Source organism: Chironomus tepperi, unplaced genomic scaffold (assembly GCF_022539635.2).
Source record: "Chironomus tepperi strain 1889 unplaced genomic scaffold, CSIRO-AGI_Ctep_v1 contig_359, whole genome shotgun sequence".
Lineage (NCBI taxonomy): Eukaryota > Metazoa > Arthropoda > Insecta > Diptera > Chironomidae > Chironomus > Chironomus tepperi.
The window spans coordinates 1,205,170-1,229,376 of NW_027226481.1; the positions used below are offsets into that span (position 1 = coordinate 1,205,170).

Below are 24,207 nucleotides of genomic sequence, written 5' to 3' on the forward strand. Positions count from 1 at the left end.
ACTAAATTAATGTTTATACATATTACTAGTGATTTCTTAAGCATACATTTGATGATTTCGTGTTTTCCGTTCATGCGAGTAATCGTTCGGAAATGACGTCTGGTTGAGATGCTTTAAATATCTTCAGATGAATGTATTATTAACAAATAAGATCTTTATTCTTTGAAAATCGAAAGAAAACTAAAGTTTTCTATTGAGGGGACTAACAACCATAAAAGGGGGAAACAACTAATTCTAGTTGCAAATACAATTTAAATATTAAACGACAGTTGTTGTTTAATAGACATATCCCAAGTTTTTTGGAGTTACTTGAAATTCTGGTGCATAGACTTAGTCTGGGTTCCATTCCAGACATCATTACAAATTCCCCCCAAGTAATATCCAGTAATATATAATAATTTTCGGTGGTTTTCTCTCTATCATTCTGTTTTTCTCTCCTGCTGTAAGCTTGTTTGGTAGATAGAACATAAAGAATGTATGAAAGCGTATAATAAAAAAACAAACAAATTAATTAATATTCAATCATTTGGATGGCCGAGGGCTTGTCATAAGTATGAACTGTTCTCTACAATTTTGTGGGCCTCTCAATGTGAAATCATTTTTTTTATAAGGAGTCTTGAATTTATTATATGAAGAGGGAAAAAATTACTCAATCATGTGGGACTCGCACTCTCTACCGCGTACATCGTTGATTGTTTTGAGTGATGATTATTGTAGTTTTTCAAGAACCATCGACAAATTTTATATTTTTTTGTTTTCATGTTCCCCAAAAAAATTGAGTGAATAATTCATGAGAAATCTCTTCACAAGCTCTTCACAGCAGCACTGTGTGACTACGTACTTACTTAATAGTCAGATATATCTTATATGATGATGATAAATATTGTCATGAAGTCAAGTAAAACAACAGAATTTAAAATTATATGTATAAATTAAAGGAAACGAAATGAAACAATTCATTTATCAAGTATTTATGGACGGAATCTCATTAACGTTTTCACCTTGTTTCACATTTCTTTAAAAATATTACTTAAAGGCGTCTGCCAATTGCCTTGCATGCACGACCAAAGCGCATATTGGGTAATTGCCTGATTTGCAACTTTAGGTCTGTAATTTCAATTTTTTGATGATGAATTGACAAATTTTGAGGGAATTGTTGCAGATTTCATTAAAGATTCAATGAGTATGGATATGCTACATCTTGCACATGAACCTACATTCTTTAATCTGGTCTAAACTTTCCCTATAGAAGTAGTTTCTTGATAACAAAGAAATCAATCCTACGACAGCTGTACAAGCGATTCCCATAAATCGAAACACCCATCCACTTGACCACCAACTGATTCCACCACAACTTACAAATGTCTATCATAAAAAATCAATATTTAAAGACAACCCAGTCCGCCAAATCAGACATAAAAAATTCATATACATCGTAAATTGCATGCAAGAAAAAGAGTACACGATGACTTTTTTGACATGTAGGCTGCTATGAGTTTTGTGAAAAAGGAGGTACACATACGAGTGGAATGAAGAAGTGGAATATATTTAAGCAGCAAGTGAAATAATAATAGTTCTTAACTATTTATGACTGTGCATTTGTTAGTTGGTGACTTTTCGAACAAAAATATTATTTTTTTTAAGCATCTCTTTTGACTTCTTCGTTCTCCCTTTTTTTCTATTATTCTTTGGTTTTTTTAACAATGAAAAGTCTATAATCAGGTAGAGAAAAAATATAAGTTTATCTCTTGATAGAAATCTCTTAAAGATGTTACACACATACACGCATATATAAATTCATTCCTCCTACAAGGTCACTAAAGAATGCATTTTTTTCGATTCTGTGTATTGTTTGTGTTAACTTAACTTAGAACAGGAGTGGCCAAACTGTGTGCTGCGGCACACTAGTGTGTCGCTGAATATTGTAAATGTCATGAACCGCATGCCGTGTGCGATTTCGGACTTGGCTTACCACTAAGATGGGCCATGTCAAAAATAGCACAGTCAGCACCAACAGCAGTTTGACCAGCCCTGACTTAGAAAAACAGTTTTTACTTTGGCATCAACTTTTTTGTGTTGTTATTCAAAAAAAAAAAATAATACTGAAAGAAAATAAACATTCAATTTCCTTGGAAGTCCCCATATATGCACGAGAGAGAGAACTAAATGAGAAGAAAAGAAACAACACACAAAAAATTCCATATTGGACCCGAGAAGAAAAAAAAATATAAGCGACAGATAAAAATCTGAGTCTCTGTATGTCGTTTTTTTTTGGATTGCGTCTTGTTGCTCGTTTTATTTATTGAATTTTTTTTATATTCTTTTTCATTCTAAGACAGTTGTGGACAACCTGTGTGCCATGGCACAGAAAAAAAAACAAAACCTCACATGTTATATGGTTCATGGAATTGTCAAACAAATTTGAAGCAGCATTGTTGTGTCGCGACACAAAGGTTGCTCACCACTGTTCTAAAAAGTCAGTTCAGAGTTTGCAAGCTTTGGTCTTTTATCGTGAAGAAAAGAATGAAGGCAAAAAAAATGAACGATTTTTAATTTATTCTTTAAATTCTGACTTCATTAGCTATGTGTTGCTTGCTTGTGTGCCAATGAATACAGGAATATAAATTCAACTGAATTTTTAATTTTTTTTTTCTTTCCTTCTCGATTCCAAGTTTCTTTTGCTTACTCGTCGTCGTCACGAGAATGATCGAACGTTTTACAAAATAGATAACATGAAATAAAATACATTTTTTTTCAATCGACCTTTTTACCATTATTTTTTTGAAGTCTTCTACTCCAACTTACTTCAATTTCTGCTCATTTACTTCTCTCCTTCGACAAAAAATACAAAATTGTCTCATTAACAACGACATTCATTTCGTTAATTGGATGAAACTGATTGAACTGATTTCATTAGAACAACGACGAAAAATATTCATTAAATTACGATTATGAGGCTTTTGCGCTTCACGGATTTTAATTAAAATTTAATCGTTCTTTTTCATTTTTATATTTATAATTTACTCATATCAGCATAATTTATGAGAAATAAGTTGATTTGTGTGCTTGCTGTGTATTGATACGGTGAGCAAAACAAAACGGAATTAACGTTTAACATTATCAGTGAAGAGTAGTTCGTAAGTACTTGCTGTAATCATTATATTGTTATTGTCAGTGTTGTTATGCTAGGTGTTGTAAGTATTTGTGGATATTTTTGGGTATTATGACTCCTAATATGCAAGATTAACAAAACATAGTCTCTAAAATAACCCATTAACATAGAACTAGTCAGCATGTTCACTAAATTATCGTAGGATAATATTCAACGACACAAAGAAGGAGGAGGAATCCATAAGGAGTTCAAATGGTTGTCAAATGCATCCTAGTGTCGCATGGGATGTGTTATCTTGTAACTATGGCTTCTGATATAAAAAAAAACATCAGAATCAAATCATAATCATTTTGCCTGATTGAATCCCGATTAGACAAGGAGCATGTTCAATTATATTGATTGAGTATAGTCATTAGAACTCTTATTAAGGTGAATATGCAATAAACATTGAGTAAGCGAGTTCTATCATCGTAAGGACAGATAGGTCTCATATCAGATTCCAACTAGTTCTACTAATCATCCAGCTAACAACACTGGATTTTATTAAAAATAGAGGTAGGCAATACGTTTTGCAATATAAATACTATGAAATGAAATAAAAAAACAGTGGAAAAGACTGTAAGTGTTTTCGTGATAAGAAACGCAGAAAAGTTTACGATATCGCATGTTTTGCTTATCACCGAACAGTTTGTTATCGGTTAACTTTTTTTTTTCGAGTTAAAAGTAATGTAAGAAAGAAGTGGAAAAAGGGAAGCAACAAAAAAAGCTAATTTTTCAAAAGAATCTACTTGCCTTCAACTATTGCAATTATGATTTCTTCATTTCCATTTATCTTAAACTAGAGCTCCAATTTTTCTTTCTTTCGTTTCTCTTTATACTCTCTATCTCAACTGTGAGTATACACAATATACACCATACACTTATTATTTCATGTTCTTTGATGTGAAATGTATATAGAGCAAAACTAAAAGTGGATTTTTTTTCTCATTTTATATTTTTTTCTATTCCAATTTATTATGGAAATATCCCAACTTCACATCAATTGACTTAAGTCTGGCTTGTTTCTTGTACTTAATACTGAAAACAATTGTCTCTCTATCTGCAAACTTCCATTATTTTTGTCACCATCTCACATCATCAGTATAGAGAGATGGATATGAAATATTATTTATGCTGCTTATAGCTGCTTTGAACGGCGTCTCATAAAAGATCTGAAGCATAAATTTTTGTGTCTATTTGAACGTATAGAATGTATTATGTTTGCAGATTTCTTTTTATTCTATAGTTTTTTTCATAGTTTTGAACACATTATTGTTCTTATATGTAGCTATGAATCCTCTTTTATTTCTTTATGCACTCCACAGTATGTACACTGTCTTCATTCACTTATATATTAGTTCCTTCTCTTTTTTTACACACAAATATCTTTTTTCTCTTAGTATTTTATCATTTATGTCTGGAAAAACACGATTCGCATGAATTAACAAACTCTCTGCTACATTTAATACGAAAATAAACTCTGATTTTATTTGTTTATCACTTGAAAATTATTTTCTTTTAGATTTCATTCACACAATGTACAATCGTCTAGTAATAAAATCGGAAAAAATTCTCATGTTTATGCAAAGTATAGAAAAATTTCTTTCATTTTGTTATACACAAATATATATAGTTAGAGGTAAAAAAAACTTCTCAATACAAAATATTTTCCACTCTTTTTTATCATAAATACCACGCAATTATTTATTTACACAATTTTCCTACACTTAACTAATTTAAATTCGATCAGATAGTTCATTAATTTTGATTAAATATTATAAATAAATGCCGAGAATATTTCTTTCTTGTCTAGTTTCTCGCAAAGTTGTGTTATGACTGAGTATTTGATACGCTTTACCGAAGTCACTCACGTATACATTCTCTACAATTGGGTATTTTTCTCAGACATGCTGTGGAGAATGCCCACATTTTGAATTTCATAACCGTTATTTTTAGATGTTCGTGTGCTCGATATTAGGGTTTTGGGAGATTTATTTTCAATTGAGATTTAATTGATCCTTTCTTTAACTCAGAGCTCGAAGTCGACTCGAATTTTATATGGAAGGTCGAGTCGAGTCGACTTCGAGCTTTGATTTTAGCATTTCAAAGTTCAAATAGATACAAACAGAGTTAGATCCTTTTCCAAACTCAATGTTGAACATCGTAAATAAATTGACCTGCTTTGGCATTTGTAGACTGAGTCAAAGATTGACATGTTACCACCAACAGACGGTGGTAGACCCAAAAAACACAAATTGGTTAATCAATCCGAAATCCGGTACCACACCGATGTGACTCTGGCATGATGCAAGACTTTAAACTGAATCCGGCTCCAAGTCAGAATCACAATCGATTAACCAATTGGTCCTATAGTTCTATTTTTAGAACCAACATTCCAATGAATCCAATGTGTGCCAATCGGCTAATAATCTCTGCTCGAGAAATGTTCGAAGATAATAAGACTTCACCATGCGTGCCCCCTCTTCTCCAAGCGAATATCATGACATGATGTATACACAATGTTTCATTGCATTCCCATGAAAATTTATACCACATCGAGTTTGTCATGAATAAGATTTGCAGGCGATAAAAATCAATGAATTAAATAAAAAATTCATTATAATTTTAAGAGATGAGAAACAGGTAAAAAAAATCAGTATTTTTGGCCAATCAATAAAACAAATATTAAATGAATTTATATAAATGTCACAACACTCCAAGACAATAAATAAAAAGTGAGATATAATCATGTATGAAGGCAGGCACAAGAGAAGAAGAGAGAGAGAGAAAATATCTTGTTTAGTATAAATTACTTTTCTCAAATTTCAGTCGTCCAGGGGAACTGAGTGAAAAACGTCCACGATGTCAACTGATAATCGATTAAAGGCACCTTATTCAAGAGTGCGAGAAGAACAGGTTGTGGATGAATATTAAACCTCTGTAAAATTGACAGACATTAAAAATATAAATTTATATCCGACAGACCTGACTATAACTGACTTTAATTTATTCATATTTTGTTCTCGTCGTTTTTTTGTTGAGAAAAACGATCATTTCATGATGATATTTTTCTGATTGTTGTATTTGTTATTGGTTGGCCCCACGTTTAAAATGTGGCATTCCACATTTGAAATTTTATATTTCTCTTGAATATTTTTTTATATTTCTTTGGATCAATTCAGCTCTCTTTATGTTTGTTTTCGTGGTGTGATAAAATGTTGAAGATATAAAAATGTATTTTCTTACATTAATCAATTGATTATAATTGATTATGTTTTCTTTTCGCTCCATTCACCTTACATTTGTTTGCTTTATGATCATATTTCAAAAAAATATATATTATTATTTATTTATTTATCTCTCTATCTATACTTATGCCACCTTAGCAGCAGACGAAACTTGTTTTTTTCATTTCACATTATTATTTGAGCTAGCTATCTAGAATCCATTAATCCAGTAGTTTCTACATGTGTGTATTTTATACACTAATTATGTATGTAACATGACTTCAAAACTGATAAACTTAAACTCTTTTTTTTTTTCTCTGGGATTTGACAGAAACTTTTTGTTCGTCAGTAAATGACAACTTTTTGATTCTATTTTGTTAGAATTTCTGTAGTTCTTGTTTAGATGACAGAAGATCGCGATAAACTACAGAAAAAAGCTGTTTACTAACTCAATTGTTGTTAATTAAGATTGGAAATTGATTTAATTCTTTAAAATGATTTTTATTCTTCGGAGTTCAAAAACAGACTCAACTTTAGCATGAAAAAGGGTTTTCAACTATGTACAAAAAATATTATTCAAATCTCAAATGAACGTTATGAGTTTTGAACCTAAAATCACAATGTTGATGTTTAAATACTAGCACAGTATGCCATAAATCTATCTAAACTATTTTACTTTGAGAATTGCTCTAAATTCTCAGAAATTAGTTCAAGTTGTTTCACAATAAATGATCTAGTTATGAAAAATATTCATTTATGGACTCAGGACAAACTCTCAAAACATCTAAACCATCCCGCTGATAACTACGCAACCTGATATTTTACGCAAATGACGACTGGAAATAATATTTACAAAAAAACTCAAAATTTTTTCCTTTGATTTTCAGCGGGGATCCTCCTGTATCTGTTTCTGTATTTATTTCATTTTCGTCATTATATTTATCATTCGTAAGCATGTTCATTCTCACCTCTTTCCATATATATTTTTTCATTTCATTCCATTGCATGTCACTTTTATCAAATTTTTTATAAATTCCCAATCTTTCTTATACACTTCTTGTTTGTGTCTCTTTTAAAGACTACAAAATGTGCCTTAATCCGTACTTATTTAAATGAAGTCGATTTTTTATTATCAATGATCTTTTAATTTTAATTTTAATTTGGACGAAAACTTCTTGTGGTCACGAATTTTTTTTATTTTTGTATGTTTTTGTCTTCTTCAATCGAATTGAATTATAAATGTTGCAATTCTATATTCACACAATAAAAATCATCAAAAATAAAAATTTATTCAAATCACATATACTCAACAAGCAAATAGGAATGGATTTTAAAGATTATTATCGATATAAAAAACAGAGACACTTGGGGTGATTCAAGTTATGATGTCTAGAGTTTGGAGCGGAGCTAATTCAATATTCAACAAGAATTTCACTCATACATATTTTAGAGCTTAGAATAGTGCTGCCCAAACTATGCATTTTGTGTCACTGCACACCTTGGTGATAAGTCACGAGCAAAACAGCACACAGAATGCAGACAAAGAGTTACGAACTATCAATCTGGGTTTCTAAAGCTAATCTGGAAATTGAATTTTCCAAACAAAATTGAATTTTCGCAGCATTGCTCAAGATAGAGTAAGAGTTCTGTGATCAATTTGATAAATCGTTGATGTTTGATCTTTGATTTTGTAAACGTCGTTAGATGTAAAACTAATTAATAACTTCTTAATGATTTTAATTCTTTACTTTGATGTTTATTCTTTGGAGTTCAAAAACAAATTGAACTTTTGTTAAAAAAAGGGGTTTTCAACTATGAAAAATGAATATGATTCAAATCTAAAATTAACGTTATGAACACTGAACTAATTAATGGAATGCTCAACAGTATGAAAATTGAACATCATTTACGAACGATCCCCCCATATTATTTTTCAACGTTTAGCGTTAACTGATTTCACAAAAAACTATTATCCATGAAACATGATCTGATTGAATATTGATCAAAAAAAATATTTCAAAAAATGAGTTTCATGGACTGTGTGGTCGTGGATCTGTTAGTGTTTAAATTCAAATTCAGCCATCAAAATATACAATTCTACTGCGAATTCATGCAGAGAATTCACTCTTTTCAAAATGATATACGTACATCTCTCAAAGAGGAAAAACTTTCTTACTTTACGAATATTTTATAAGTGTCTATATATCTTCTGACTGAATATTCTTTTTTTTTCCTTTTTTTTTGAAGAAACAAAATGTGTTTTGAATTTTTATGCTAGTTTTATACTGAGAAGCTACACCAATTTTCCTTTGAGGAGAGGCATAAAGAAGTAATCGACTGTTTCGAATGTAAATCAATAGGCAATAATTTATCGTTTCCGAGCGCGGGTGAAAGAATTCGTTGCGCAATTTTTACTCTTCTCTTCTTTACTTGCCTTGCCTTGTCTTAAACAATTTTCAAGTTTTTTGACAGAATTAAACGCTGTATTTATAACTTAATTTGGTATTCATTTCGGAACATTTCTATAAATCAATTCTCACTGAGTTCTCAGAAGTAAGCATATAGAGAGAATGTTTGTTTGTTTTTATGGAATTATTAGGGATTAATCATGTATTGAAGAATTTATTAACTTCAAGGTGTATTGAAGGAATTATAACTTTAAAATTCAGTCAACCTGACACATCTTAATGACTAATTTCAACTAACTGTTAAATTTTGATATTCGCGTATAGTATTGCTGAATTTAAATACAAAATTAATTTTACGGGTTTTTCGCTCCATGAAATTTATTATTATGGATGTTGTGAAATGAATTCTAATGTAGGAATCTTATCATTGATAATAATTGGACAGAGTTGTTTTGAATGATGTCCAAAGAAAAACCTTCAGTTCATTCAGATCCCGAGCTGCGCTAAGGCGATCGCAGGGTACTACATCAATTAAGAACCGAAGTCCTAAGCCATCCCACTATCTTGCCACTTGGACTCAAAACTTATCTTTAGCTATTCAGATCTGAAAGATCCAGAGCTTCGCTCAGAGTTAATGTCAATTAAGTAAGTACGGGTTCGCTAAGCCACCGTACTCAAACTTAAACTGACAGCTTCGTGGAATCCGACCCACCACAAAGATATCCAAACTGATTCTATTAATATTCACAATCAATATTCAGATCCAAACTCTGATAAACGACGAGAAATTTATTAATTATTTAATATTTTTAATTAATATCCGTCATTTTATTAAGCCTTTACTAATCAAAAGATAATCATTTCATTCCAAATGACTGCTTTATAGCAAATCTTTATGATTCTGAAATTTTAACAAGTCTATCAAAACCTGAACATCATCCATTAAACTAAGTAAGTTGAAGAAATCTCAAATTTCTCATCCACCCTAGTGTCTAATTTTCATGAAAAATTAAATAAACAATTTATAAATCAAATTGCCATTTTGTTACTTTAATTCTATATTTATTTCCAGTGAGTATTCTGGCTTGACTATTTTAATATTATGTTGTATTTTTTTAATGTTTTTTCTCTTATTATGTAAATATTGAAATTCAAGTGAAAATAGAAATAATTCATTGAAAGAAAGCAGTAAATAAATTGACAGATTTATTAGTTTTTACACACCATGAGAATATATTCCAGTTTTTGTTTTCAATAAAGCATAACTTCAATGATGAAAAAAAAAATTAACAATTTAATTAAACCAAGCGAAATAAACATATGCAGCATTGCTTAATAAACATGCAGGAGTATTGTAAATAATTCTCAAAAAAAAAAATGGTATCGAAAAGAAAAAATTCATGAAAGTGAAATTAGGAATAAATCTCTAATGAATAAGATATGTAAATGTTTATCATTTGTAACTTTAAACATACAACAAATTTGTACCCTGATGGGAAACTTCACATCATGTACAATGATTCAGAAAACATGGTGTGTCTGAGAATGAACAAATTTTTTTGTTTTATGCTGCAAAAGTGTGCATTACATTGAATGAATGGGATCTGTGGAATGAGTTGAATGTGTGTATATCTCTACAAATGCAATCTCACAGCAATTAATTATTAATAAAAGCATGGAAAAAATGAGCAACCTCATTCAGGAAAACAAGTTGGAATGTCAGGTAATTAAGGAAAAACAAGACGCAGGTTTCATGACTTTTGTGGTTTTACTTGTTTGGTAGATGTGGAGATTATTTAATCATGAATTCTTATGGAGACTTATGTGCTCTAGCAGGCAATGAGCGTTATCACATGCTACCATGATCGCATTATGCTAGAGTCAGACATTCCAATGTACAGTACTGTACTTTTGGACTGTTTAACCCTTCCAGTATGGAACCATCTGAGTCCGTTCATTGGCTGCACGGGGTATGCAAGATGCATGTTAGAATAGCACCATAGAACTGCTATAACATTCAACACGGAAGTCCCTAGCATAAAGCCACAATTCAAAGTTATGGTCCCATTTCCATTAAGTCCGGTTCCTCAATTTCTCTCTCCAAAATTGAAATTATATTAATTTAATATCCATTTAATTCCGAAATCCGACAAAAATATGTCAATTCAAAACATCCATCGATGCATATCCTTTTCATACAATAAAAATATAACGGGAGCTTGCTTTCTCTTCACATTTCGAAGCAGCAGCAGACGACCAGATACCAATTCAATATCAAGTTACAGCCGCAATAAGCATAAATGTGCTAATAGGAAATAAAACACACAATAGAAGGAAAAAAATGACTAAAAGTCCTTACGACGGAGAAGTTCATAAATGTGTACAACAGTTTTATTAACTATTAATGTTGTTTACGCTTCGACTTTATTCCCTTAGTGGACGGGAAGGAAGGAGGGAGGGAGAAAAAAATAAAAGAATTTTATAGCTCCATAAATATAATAATGGATTCCCTGCTCACAATCATAATAATAATTACCGAATAGACTACTTGTAATAAAAAAATTAGTACATTATGGAACAGACTACACATTGTATGACTTGCTCACAAGTCGTTCAATCGATGACAAAATATATAGTGCCTAGAACGTGGCATAGATTTTAATCGACTAAAAATTACTCCACATAATGGTTTCTTTTTGGCTCCCATAAGGAGCACAAAAAAAAGAGAAACTTTTATTATTCTTTATCAGACGTAGAAAATCTGAAATAGGTAGGCACAGCAGCCGCACTCAAGAAAAAAAAATAAAGAAAGGAAATTTGTGCGAATGAAAAGAAAAAAGAAAAATGCCATAAATAAATTCAAGATCGATTCTATGAGATACGCACAAGTGTCACTTCTAACTAGGGGTGTCGATTATTTGGGTTTTCAGGATTTGTACAAATCCCAAATACCCAAATCCCAGGACCCCAAGTACTTGTACAAATCCCAAATCCTTAATAAGAACAAAATATCATTATAAATATGCGCATTTTCTGGGATTTCAGGCCAATGCATCCAGATTCAAATCAAATTTTATAACCATATATTGTTATTTACTATTGTAAATCTTGTTTAAAATCCCTTAAACTGCGATTTTTTACTTAAATTTTCTAAAATAGGTTATAAAACTCTCGAAAACGTGAACCTTTATCTTAATTTTTTTTTAATTGCAAAAAATGGCAATTTTGGCCAACATTTTCTTAAAAATTTGAAAAATCCTGGAAAGTTATGGCTTTTCACCTCAAATTTCTATATAAAAATGAAAATTCATGGAAAATTGTAAGCTTCTGCCTGGATTTTTCACAATAAATTGAAAAAGTCTCGTAAATGGAATTTTCAATATGATTTACTTAAAATTTTCATATATAATAAAAACTTACTTGGATGCATTTTCAACTACGGGCCGGCAAAAAAATCTCGATCTGTAGTTTTTTTTGGCCAACCTTAGATTTTTCTTACCAAATATTTATGAAAGTATTAATGAATAATAAAATTTTGAAGAACTTAAAAAATAATAATATGAAAAATATAATAATATAGGAAAAATTCTATTTTATAAAGATTTGTACAAGTACTTGGGTTGAAAACCCAAGTATTTGGGGTACCCCAAATCCTTACAAAATACCCCAAATCCCAAATACTTGGGATTTGTAATCGACACCCCTACTTCTAACTCAAAAAAAATTGCTTACATTTATTCACCCATCCGAAATTTGATTTTGCTTTTTATTCAATCGATAACAGGAAAAAACAGTTCTATGAGGAATAATAAGGAACATGATTCAATCATTCTGTGTGCTCATATATGAATTTTGAAATAGGATTCGAATTGGGAAGGTTTAGGAACAGTGGTGGGCAACCTGTGTGTCGCGACACATTAGTGCTGTGTTGTATAAACTGGAAAATGTCATGAAGCTTATGTAGCATGTGGCTTGCGACTAAAGTGTGCCGTGACACTGCATTCGTGAGTTTTTGGGAAATGTCATGAACTGTATGCCGTGTACGGATTAAGTAGAGGCTTACCATCAAGACGTGCCACAAACAAAAGGTTGCGCAGCACTGGCTTAGATGATAAATAGAAAAGGGGAGGAAATTTTCTTTTCATATCCATCAATACCGCACATTTTGCACGTTATACTTTCGACATTTAATTTCCAAGTGAAGAGCAGTTTCTTCCTTCTGTTGATGATTCATCCCTTCTTTTTTTTTTCATTTCATATCTCCTCAAGTCAATCATTCTCATTTAATTTTGCATTAAGTTTTTTTCCTCCCACGCATACAAATAAATAAAGTTCGTGTGAAAGGCATCATCAAAAATCTATAATAAGAAGTCGGAAATTTTTATTTTCATTTAAGTTACAATGCGATTTTTATTTATACTCCGACACCTTTGCAAGGAACAACAATAAAAAAGCAATTTCTCCCTATTTATTTGCCTTTTTACGATGGATTTTCTATTGTGATTTCTATGAAATTGATTGCGGTATTATATATTGTATATTGTGTATAATACACACATAAACCACACAGAATTTGATTCAGGGATGGTGAATATGAGGTGTTGCTTGTATCTCTGCAACTCTCATAGTTCCTCAAATTTTGATGTTAAGTTAAGAAAATTCGTATTTTCTAGCTTGAAAATAGAGAAACTTCAGGAGAAATTGCTGATTTCAGTACCAAGCGACATCTGAAGATGAATGAGGCACTCCAGAGAGTGTCGACAAAGTAATATATTACCTCAGAATGGCTACATCATCTAACAATTGAAATCCAAACCTCGAAATCGTCTTGAATTTTGTACGGAATCTGTTTGACTCGAATCGACTTTTCCATACAAAATCCGAGTCACCTTCGAGTTCTAATTCAAACAAAGTTCACAATCCCTGCCTTCCTAATAAGATTGAGTAAGAAAAATCTAAGGTGAAAGGATGAAAAGAGAGAAAGTGTGAGGACTAGATTGTAAGAAGAAAAAAATCTCATACATCAGCAATAAAGGGCTGCTTTATTTGTGAGGTGGGATAATTAAACGACCTCACGACCTTTCCGTACGAGACAGTTGTAAGCAGAAGAAAAGATTATTTTTTTTTCTAACCTCAACCTGTCTATTCATCCATCTATCCTTTAAATTATGAGAAGAAAAAAGAGATTGGAATGAGAATAAGGTAGAAGAGTGAGAGACACACCAACACGTTTGCACGAAAAGAAAGGCAAAAAAAGTGGAAAATGAACAAAAAATAATAATATTTTCCTTATTTTCTTCTGACTCGGTATTTTGATTATAAATGTAGATTAATTAACGTGTCATTTTATGTTCCGCAATTGTAAATCATTTAAAAGGAAAGCGAGACAGAATGAAAACACAAATTTGTGAATGTGATTGTAGTATGAATATTTTTGTATATTTAATGTGATAACATAATGCACATAATGTGGGGAGCACGATACAGTCAGTAAAAAAAAGAGTGAAATACTGCAACTGAATTGTGTGTGAATGACACATACCTAGAGAGAATTAACAAACTCTCCAATGTGAAAAGGAATTTAGCATACAAGTTCTCGAGAACAAAAAATGTTTTCAACAATTTCCTTAAATTATGTCAAACTCAACATCCATTAATCATTGGACTGAAAAACGTGTAATTTCGCTTTAATAGATTTAATAAAGTTATATTGTGTATGTAATTTTCTTTAAAAGAAAAAATGAAATTTCCTTATTATTTTTCCTGAAAAAGGAAAGGAAAATTCTTCTCCAACTTAAATTAATCATGGAATCCAATAATTCAAGTATGCGCAAGTTCCCTAACACATACATATAAACAATATAAATATATATACATCTATATATATATACCCTGTAGTACAACAGCAACGGTATAATCATAGAAGAGAAATTTTGGTATCCTCAAAATTGAATTTTCCTTTTTTTCTTGCCTTTCTTTCCCTTCGTCATGAAAATACAGAGCATTTTCACTTGTTCGGTACACATTTGCCACCCAACAAATATTTTGTGTATATATATACACAGTCATGCTATGGTAGAACAGCAGTAGCAAGTTTAGGGGCAAAAAAAAGGAGGAAAAAAAATCGAAAGTAATCCATCATCCTCTCTTATGCTGATATCAAGGATTTAGTCATATACTAGCGACCTAAGCCCGTTTCCATGACATACAAAATCTAATTAAGGATATTTCTCTTTTCTCTCGTATTGTTGTTGTTTTTTAATTTCAATATTGTCACATGTCACATGAAATATTTTTCAGATGGGTTCATATTGTTTAATTCCTGTATTTGTTTTGAGCAGAATAAGAAGAAGAAAAAGAAAGGAAGACAAAATGTTTATCAACATTACAAAATCAAAAATGAAAACTCTCTTATGGATGTCTTTATATGGAAAGAAACATATGTTGGATGTATGATGAGGGAATAGAGCGCTGTTTGGGTCTGATTAAATTGGATATGGTGAATTAGATGATATTAAGGATCATTGAAAATCGTTATTGTTAGTCAAATGGTTATTGACATATTGACAGGTCATCAATTATTGTTGGGTTCTAATAATGATTCATATAGGCATCGAATGACATCCAGTTGAGAAGCTAAAGCTATGACATTATTCACGTCTATCAGAATTTAGACATTTTTAAGCCGTCCAAGTCAAAGTGTATGAGCAAACAAAGGGTTAACTAACGGAGGAAGCTGCCAATTCAACCCACGTACCGGGAAAACGCACTGTAGAAATGGCCGAAAATCAAACACCAGGCAAAAGTGCATTGGCCATATTTCATGGATTCCGACCTCAGGCTAGAGGAAAGTCATCCTAGAGTGGGATCATTTTTACGACGTGTGCCTTCCAGGTTAACAGGAACGACACTTTGGTAACACATCAAATCATCATTCTTGAATACAATTTAAGAGATCCAATGGGAGTTCAATTAATCTGTATGACCAGCGATGTGAGGAAGTGAGCCTTATAATTTCAGCATGACACACTTGGGGCTGATTTTCACCCGAATAATCTCACTCTATTTTGATCAATAAAGGTTGTTTAAATTACCCCTCACCTTCCCATTCCCCTTGATTAGATTTCAGATTTTAAAATGAATTAATAGCTCTCATTACTCATGCCCTCGGATCAAAATATTTTAGATTATGACGCTCAAGAGATGCCATCTATTTACACAGAAAAAGAGAGAACTCAATAGAGCATAGCATTCTCAAAATTCATGTTCAAAGTGTAAAATTTTCATCCACCACCACCATACACCATGATGGATTACACTAGAATCATGATACGTTAACAGTTTTTGTTTGTACGCCTTTCTTCAGCTTCTGTCTTATTATGTATACATCTGACTCTCTTGTGTATTTTTGTGAAGCATTAAGGCTTTAATTTTCTCATTTTGTAAATTAAACAATGTTGTATCGTATCAGTCTGTATAATCCGCAATATTGTGACAGCTTTAGCGTTCAAAATGACAGATTGCCTCATCATTGCGGTGCTGTGCTGTGTTGTTTTTGTTCTCTCCATCAAGTCGAGGCACTTGAAATGCTTTTTTTTTCGCACACTCCACAAATTTTTTCTACCGTATTAAAATTTAATTTATTCTTATCAAATATTTGTACAAACACTGCGATGGTAATTGAATTGAATTGAAATTTTTTTGAATGGCATAAAAAGAGGAAAAATAATATTTGAGAGTTTTCTATCATCATCAACATTCGTTCATTCGTTAGTATCAACATCAATAATAACAAGCAAAATACTTGTGATGAAACTACATTACATCAGAGTTGGCTTGGACAGATTGGTTGTAAATAGACCAAAGATGAACAAAACATTGAATACTTTTGGTTAAGTTTAGTCAAAGCTATCAACTCCTGAATTCATCAATCAGAGATCGAAGTCAACTCTATTTTTGTATTGATTAAGTCAGAATTTCCACAAAATCTTATTCCAATTCGAGTTCTGAATTTAAAGTAAGCACATCCTCATAAAAATACTTAAAACAATTAGTTTTCACATCTAACAAGATCCTCTTTGTTTGTATAACAATAGTTTAATTAAAATTACTTCCAAATGAATTTAATTATTCACAATGATGTTTATTCTTCAGAGTTCAAAAACAGACTGAACTTTTGTATGAAAAGGGGTTTTCAACTATGAACATTAAATATTATTCAAATCTGAAATGAACGTTATTTCACTTATGTTTAAATGACAGGTACAAAATGGTTCTGAAACTGATTTTCTCCTAAATTTATGCAAAATCTAAGTCAGCTGCTACGTAAATCTATATATCATTCAGATTTGGTTAATTTTAGCAAATTGAAACCTTTAGGAGTGAGGTTGGCATTAAAAACAACTCCCAAAAGACACCCTCAGGTCAGCCTCCGCATATGACCAACTCTGAAAGTACATCACATCTCTCGTCCCATCAAAATACACACAAAATAATACAATGTGAAGATTGAGCAAAATGAATTTCTGTCAAGAGCTCGATAATGTAAATGAACGTTTGCTAATGCTCGGGGCATAGCTATGCTTCAGTAAAATGATTGATAGGATGGAAAATTAGATTCTAAAGTGTCCTTATAGAGAGAAAAAGTGTGAAGAAGAAAATGTATCCGAATATACCCTAAAGAGAAATCCAAATAAAAATCCGTCACTTACCTTTTTAAGGCCTTGATAACGTTGTTATCTCACTTTATGTTACACTTCAAACTTTTCCTTCCTTTCTCGCTTGCTTGCTACTTCAAAACGCAAATATTATTCGAAGCGACAATTTATGCATAAAATTGCCATCTTTCTTCTTATTCTTTTCGTTCCTTCTGTTTCCGTTTCTTTTTTTTATCTAACTCACAGGAAAATTGCAGGAAATTTTATCCAAGAAATCTCATTTGCAACGTTCAACAATTTTCACATAATTCAATTTTATTTTCAATTTCCACTGCTCATAAAAAATTATGGTTATATATATGTATATATAGTTGTTGCTCTAATATTAAATTGTCTGTGTACAGATATACACAGAGTAGAAGAACAATAAGTGGCGAAAAAGTCTCTTCCGTTACCACTTAAATGTGATTTTGCATTGAGGGCTGTTAAAATGTCATAAAAATTTAATACTTCAAACCTCTTCTTCTTCCTCCTTCTTTTCGTGTACAATAATTGATGAATTATGTTTTGAGAGAATGAGAAGATGAAAATCCTTTAACACATTATTATGGGGGGAGGGTTATTAATATCTTCTATAGTTTTTCACGTATATTCATGGGGATTATGATAGACACTCAGGCATAATGTACATTGAAATGCTTCAGCATAATATCACGATACGAAACAATTTTGCTCTGCCATTTCAATAAATTTAAGCACGCAGCAAAGCAATCAAACACTATCATCACTTGGAGCTTCTGCTGGTTGGATTGTCCTCATACCAAAATCCAGTCATTTACTATTTTTTTCCCCTTTATTCTCATCAAAAGTTTATGCCATTATTATTATTATTTGATTGCATGATAGCACACTGACAAGGCTCATACAGCGATTGTAATTGAAATAAAAAGAGAACTAAAAAAGGATTCACAAACACTGCCGCGACGATAAATCATAAATAAACTAAACGATCTGTTTCAATTCCCAACTTTTTTTGCACTAGAACATTTAGTTTCAATTATTTAACAAATGGATATTGAATAATTCACTGGTAAAGCACTTCACTGATATTATATTTTTTTGCAGATATACAAAAATGCAGTCAAAGCGAAGCGAAAGCAAACAAAATAATGATGAAAAATAATGTTGGAGAATGTTAACATTTCTTTTCTGTGGTTTTTCCGAAGCTTTTTGCCTCTCTGAGTAAATTTTTGGTTCCGTGAGAGTAAAAAGTTCCAGATACTCCAAACATAAGCCATACTTACCATATCAATTGAGTATATTAACTGTGATTTGGAATCCCTGAGATCTCTCACTCATGTTGTGACTCAAACAGTCGTCTTCTTTGTATGTGTATGTGCTCAATTATGTTGATTGCTATGTGTACGCATAAAGAAAATGTGTTTCCCTTATTTCTAATGTTTTTCACTAATACCATTCTGGATGAGAATCATTCATCAAAATTGAAAAAGTTTTTTCTGTTCCTTCCTTATAGTCCTTGTATTCTCTCTTTCTCCTGCTCTGTATTTCCATAAACTTTTCTTTCCTTTTTGCCTTTTTTTTTTCTTTCTTTTCTTAATGCATGCATTAGGGGAGCAGTGCTGTTGAATGGGAAGGATTTTGTTGTGTGATGTGACATTTTCTTTGTTTTGATTTAGGTACTAAGCGCGGATTCAAAGGGTGATCAAGTGACTAACCTCCAAATACGAAATGGCTCTTCTTTAGTAAATTCAAGGAATCGGCAAAGAACTGCACATCGAAATTAAAGCCTGTCAATTTCTGGTCAAACTCTAAAGAATCCATAAAACTTCACAAATGGCAGTTTAAATAGCATTCGAACATTTGCTCAAGTATCTCAAATCTTCATACCTTTTGACGACACACTTGTAGCTACTTGAAGCTTTTGACAACATTCTAGTGCAGTGGTAGCAACCTGCTTTTTGTCATGGCACACCTTGGTGATAAGCCATGACCGAAACTCATGTGACATGTGGTTCATGACATTTCCAAGAAACACAAGTGTGTCGCAGCACATAGGTTGCCCACCACTTCATTAGTCTGTCAAGATGTAATTCTCATTTACTAACGACTCATTAGTATTATGTCAAAAATATCACTTAAACCTCTCATTTTAAAAATCTAACTATATCCGCTATCTCACACGTTTATTGATGATTATAGGATACATAACTTTATTGGAATTGCGTGATCACTTTAAATTGATGAAAATTATTTTCCAATTTAACAAAATTATTAAAGTTATCATAATTTTTTAAAACAACTTGCTAAAAAGTGCTTACCATGAAGGTTAAAAGCACAAGAATACTGAATATACAATTAGAGAGTTGTCACGATAATTTTTATTAAATTTTTAAAAGCCTACAATGTATTGGCAAAATGTTATTGCTTCTATTTTGTTTTGTGAATCTGCTGTGTTTATAAATATTCTCACACATTCATTGATTCCCATATTAATTAAAGCTCTAATTGTATCAATGAATCGTTTTCATTGAAATGAAACACGTGCCATCATTTTAACCGTCAAAATGGAATTTAAATTATAACGGTCAGTTTGAATTCAAAAATTGTTTGTGCTAAAATTTTAGCATTATCAGTTAATTGAGAAAAATAGTCTAATTAGACAGGAAATGTTTAGTTCAGATCGTGATATCGGTTATTAGGTGTCAGTAGATTTATGACAATCTATAGTATCGAAATGATATGAGTTACGAGCTTAAATGTATTTGCTAAAATTTCTCATATGATTACTCATTTTGTGTCGTGTTTTCAGTGATTTGAGCTTTTTTGTAAGTTTGTCGTGTGGCTATTTTCATCATTTAAATACAAAGCATGCACAAGTAAAGCTTTTCATTATCAAATAATTCTTAAAAATGCGCTTTAGCACTTTAAAACTCTAAAAATTTTATGCTAAAATATTTTCACAAACACAAAAAATTCACTTACAATAGAACTGACAGAAAATCGTTGACAGTTGATTTTTTGATGTGAAATAAAGTACATTAAGCTTAAATATAGTTAGAATGATATTAAATAGTGTAAAGAAAGTAGTGATAAGTTTACTGGATCATGGATTTTTATATTTTGTGATAACTCCAATGATTGTGATGCTCTGGTTTTCATGTTGGGGTATTATGGATCATCTTCTATCGGACAGCATAAATATATCAGCAATTGTAGCTTTCGGAGGACAATTTTTATTGCTGTTTTTCTACGATGAAATTAAAAAGCTGCTAGCAATAGATAACAAGATAATTTCAGCGATAGTTCCTCCAATTTATGGAGTTATCTGCGGAATCGTGATGATTTGCTTTTGGAGATATAATTGGATCCTATTTGATGGAATTGTAATGAATGACGACAGATCAATTATTTTAAATATTGTACAAAATTCACTAATTTTAATGGGCTTCAAAGTGTTTGTCAATACAATTTCAGTTCCTTTTATTGCACGATTCAACCCAAATGAACCGATCCCACAAAGTATAACGTATTTAGGAAAAAGTGTAAGTTCGTGATGCACCTCCTTAAAAGCTTAAAATCATATTTTTTTATTCTCTTTAATATGAAGAAAGTTGACGGGATCTTTACGTACACAACTGACTGCATCTGTACAATTTTAATATCCGGATTAATTGTATTCATTTGGCGTGATTTGTGGATGTTTGCAAATATCAAAATCTATCCATACAATGACTATTATTCAACGTTTGCTTCTCTGGTAATCAATTGACACAATTTTTCAAATAATAAAATAAAATTCAGTGAGAATTTTCCATTGTTATAGTTGATTGGATATATTGTAACCATTGTCTGTTTCCTGATTCATCCGAGCATCAACTTTTTGTGCGAAATTTACAACGATTTCAAAGTATTATATCGCAACATTCATGCCGGTTTATGTCTTGTTGCTACAATCAATATATGGAGAGGCTATTGGATGCTCTTCACAATTTTAGCCAGTGAGTTATTCTCAATTATATTATAGATTTTCATATATGTACATAAAACAAATGATTTATTATTTTAGATGGAAGCATTTACATTACCTGCACACTCTGTCTATCATCATTGGCATTATTGATTATAATGGGAGATTCTGATTGTTTGGCTTTTGCTCCCTTACTAACTGATGGCGATCGTATCAGATTCCAATATCAATATATTTCAAATTTATTAAATCCTTCAACAATGCCAGCTTCCAATAGCATTCCTGAAAATACAAAGGAGCCAAACGTGTGATATTTATACATAGAATTTCGACAGCATAAGCTTTTTAGATAATCTCGATCACATCCCGGTCGGAACAAATTATTCATGGGAGTCAATTAGTTGCCATATGGCGCTCGAGTGGTAATTTTCATGTTAGCTGCTATTGCCAATTGAATGCAATGTGGAGATCATTTAGCTGCCATGAACAGCTTGCCGACCGGGCATAACTATTATTTTGCATCAATAGAATTCAAATGTGTCGAAAATTAATTAAAGTGCTACTAGACAAAGCAATAGAAATAGGCTACAAGCAACAAAACGTGATCGTATATTTTTAAACTTTTTTAACGAATCCTCAATTTTAAATTATTTTAATTAATATTTTTTTTATGTCCTAGACAAAAGAAGGAAAAAGATTTTAAAACCATTAAATGTGCCTCAAATTGTAAGATTAAGATTTATAAAATAATTATTCAAACTCTAATTACGCTGATTTGTGGACATTTGTTTTCTGATTTTAATAATAAAGCACGTCCACAACATGCTGAATCCATTTATATTGCATTCTTAGTTTGCATGCCATTCAACTGAGTCTATGTACTCTTGAAGTATTCTGTAAACAAAGTTATTCATAGCTTAATATGAATTCTTTAATTGTTTTGCATTTCCATTTCGTTGGCTAGAAAGTAAAAACACACTTGCTTGCTTTTTTGGATGCTCGAATTTAATTTAATTTTTTGAAAAATATAAAGCATGAATTAAAGTGACATTAAAATACTGTAAAATAAGCTCTGTATTGCACCAATGGCCAATAATGAAAATCTCATAGCTGCGCATCATCTATTCAACTTTGAGTCCCTCTTTGGTTGCGTATTCAGTCCAACTGCCTCTGTAGTTTTTCACGCTAAAATATTTAAATTAATTAACAATTAAGCCTAAATCAGCACAAATGCGATATGTACTTTTTATATCCAAGATCTACAGCAATAGTAGCTCCTTTTTGAGCCCTTCCACCAAGTAAACAACTGAATATAATTTCATCATCCAAGCTAGGCTTTTCGCGATCATAAAGTTCATTAAATTTTCTACTGTCTAATTGCAGTGCATCCATCACCTTTGCGACTAAAGAATTAATTAAAATATGTACACAAGTTAATGATGTTAAATAGTTGGGAATGCTTAGTTGCCAAAAATGACATTACACAACTAAAAGTAGTGATAATTATTAAGACAAAAATTCTTAAGGGGAAGTTCATAAATGATGTCTAGAACTCAGCATTACTGTAAACTACATTTTTCGACGTGGAAATCGATCAAAAACAGACTTAGTGGAGCTGTCAGTGCAACTTCGCATCTTGCAGTTAATACAGTGACAAAGCGGTGAACTAGTGAACCTAGTGAACACAGTATGCTGTTTGAGAAAAATGCCTAGATGTCCATAATTAAATTGCATGATGATTGTCCCGAGCAGCACAACTAAGACGACAAATCCGCTGTTACATCGCCGAATTGACACACAATACGTGAATATGCCCTAAAAGCAACGTCACAGAGACAGAAGCTCATCGTTTATGACGAAAAATTAAATTTGCAGTTCGTGCGTCATTTACGAATGGTTCACATACTAATTAAAATTAAATTTGCTTAGTTGTTAAATATTATATAATACAAGTGTACACAAGTGCTGTTAAACATGCCGTGAACTCTACTAAGAACGAATATGTTCCCGTATGCAGTTTACCCGGTAAAAAATTTAACTAATCTCTCAACCGTAAAGTTCCATGATAATCAACAGTCCATAATAATATTAAGTTAGGTCTGCATAAATGCTTACTTATAGTAGCCGAGTGGAATAACGTCATTGATAGCTTTGAGTGATCTCCTGCCTGTACGGCAAGTGAAAATCAAATAATCATCCTTCTTTGGTTTTTTGACGCCATACATTAACTCAAACTCTTGGTCAGTTATTTCGTCAGAAAATGCTCTTCTTACTTCATCAACTTTTGGGCAAGAAGAAGTCAAATGAAACAGCTTGCATAATTTTTATGATCACCAAATGATTTGCACAAAAGAGACTTACGTGGAATGTTAATTGATGTCGGAATTCGGCCAGTATTTTCCAATTCATGTGGTTCCCGGACATCAATCAGCAACTTTTCTGGATGATTTGGAAGGTCCTTAATCTCATCATAAGTTGCTACCTTTATTTCACTCATCTGAACTGAATAATTTATTAAAATTACAAAAAATAATGCACAGCAAATGATTTTCATCTTTACCACAGTTTAATTCAACGTATACTGCAAAAATAGGCTTAAACAGCAAGTACCACCGACAATTGTTAATGTCTACAAATCAATTTAAACAAGATTTTCAAGATTTTTTTTTTGTACTGAGTTCCGTCGACTATGAAGGTCAAGTTGAATCTGAAGAGAACATTATCACTTTTTATATGAAAAACAGAATGGAACAATTATTATCAGTTCTACTGACGA

The 24,207-nt window shown here is 31.6% G+C and overlaps 3 protein-coding genes across 4 annotated transcripts in view; 1 reads left to right on the forward strand and 2 right to left on the reverse strand.

Annotated features, from left to right (window-relative positions):
* Positions 1–18,582, reverse strand: part of fz2 (frizzled 2) — a 29,218-nt gene extending 10,636 nt beyond the window's left edge. The window contains exon 1 of one of the 2 annotated variants that reach the window (XM_070646012.1): positions 17,498–18,582. The gene's annotated coding sequence lies outside the window, so the exon portion shown is untranslated. Of the gene's footprint in view, positions 1–3,904; positions 4,997–17,497 lie in introns of those variants that run through there. The other variant, XM_070646011.1, reaches the window with a different exon arrangement.
* A 1,910-nt stretch (positions 18,583–20,492) lies between these two features.
* On the forward strand, positions 20,493–22,151 carry LOC139095024 (uncharacterized). The gene is made up of 4 exons (XM_070646271.1): positions 20,493–21,006; positions 21,072–21,221; positions 21,288–21,462; positions 21,531–22,151. The coding sequence occupies exons 1-4, from the start codon at positions 20,524–20,526 to the stop codon at positions 21,740–21,742; spliced, it is 1,020 nt and encodes a 339-aa protein (XP_070502372.1). The 5' UTR covers positions 20,493–20,523; the 3' UTR covers positions 21,743–22,151.
* Positions 22,152–22,414: 263 nt separating this feature from the next.
* On the reverse strand, positions 22,415–24,120 carry LOC139095052 (rhodanese domain-containing protein CG4456-like). Its single transcript, XM_070646300.1, has 6 exons — positions 23,793–24,120; positions 23,547–23,712; positions 23,213–23,246; positions 22,915–22,918; positions 22,675–22,834; positions 22,415–22,616 (listed from the first exon to the last, which is right to left on the reverse strand). The coding sequence occupies exons 1-6, from the start codon at positions 23,983–23,985 to the stop codon at positions 22,553–22,555; spliced, it is 621 nt and encodes a 206-aa protein (XP_070502401.1). The 5' UTR covers positions 23,986–24,120; the 3' UTR covers positions 22,415–22,552.
* Positions 24,121–24,207: the final 87 nt, after the last annotated feature.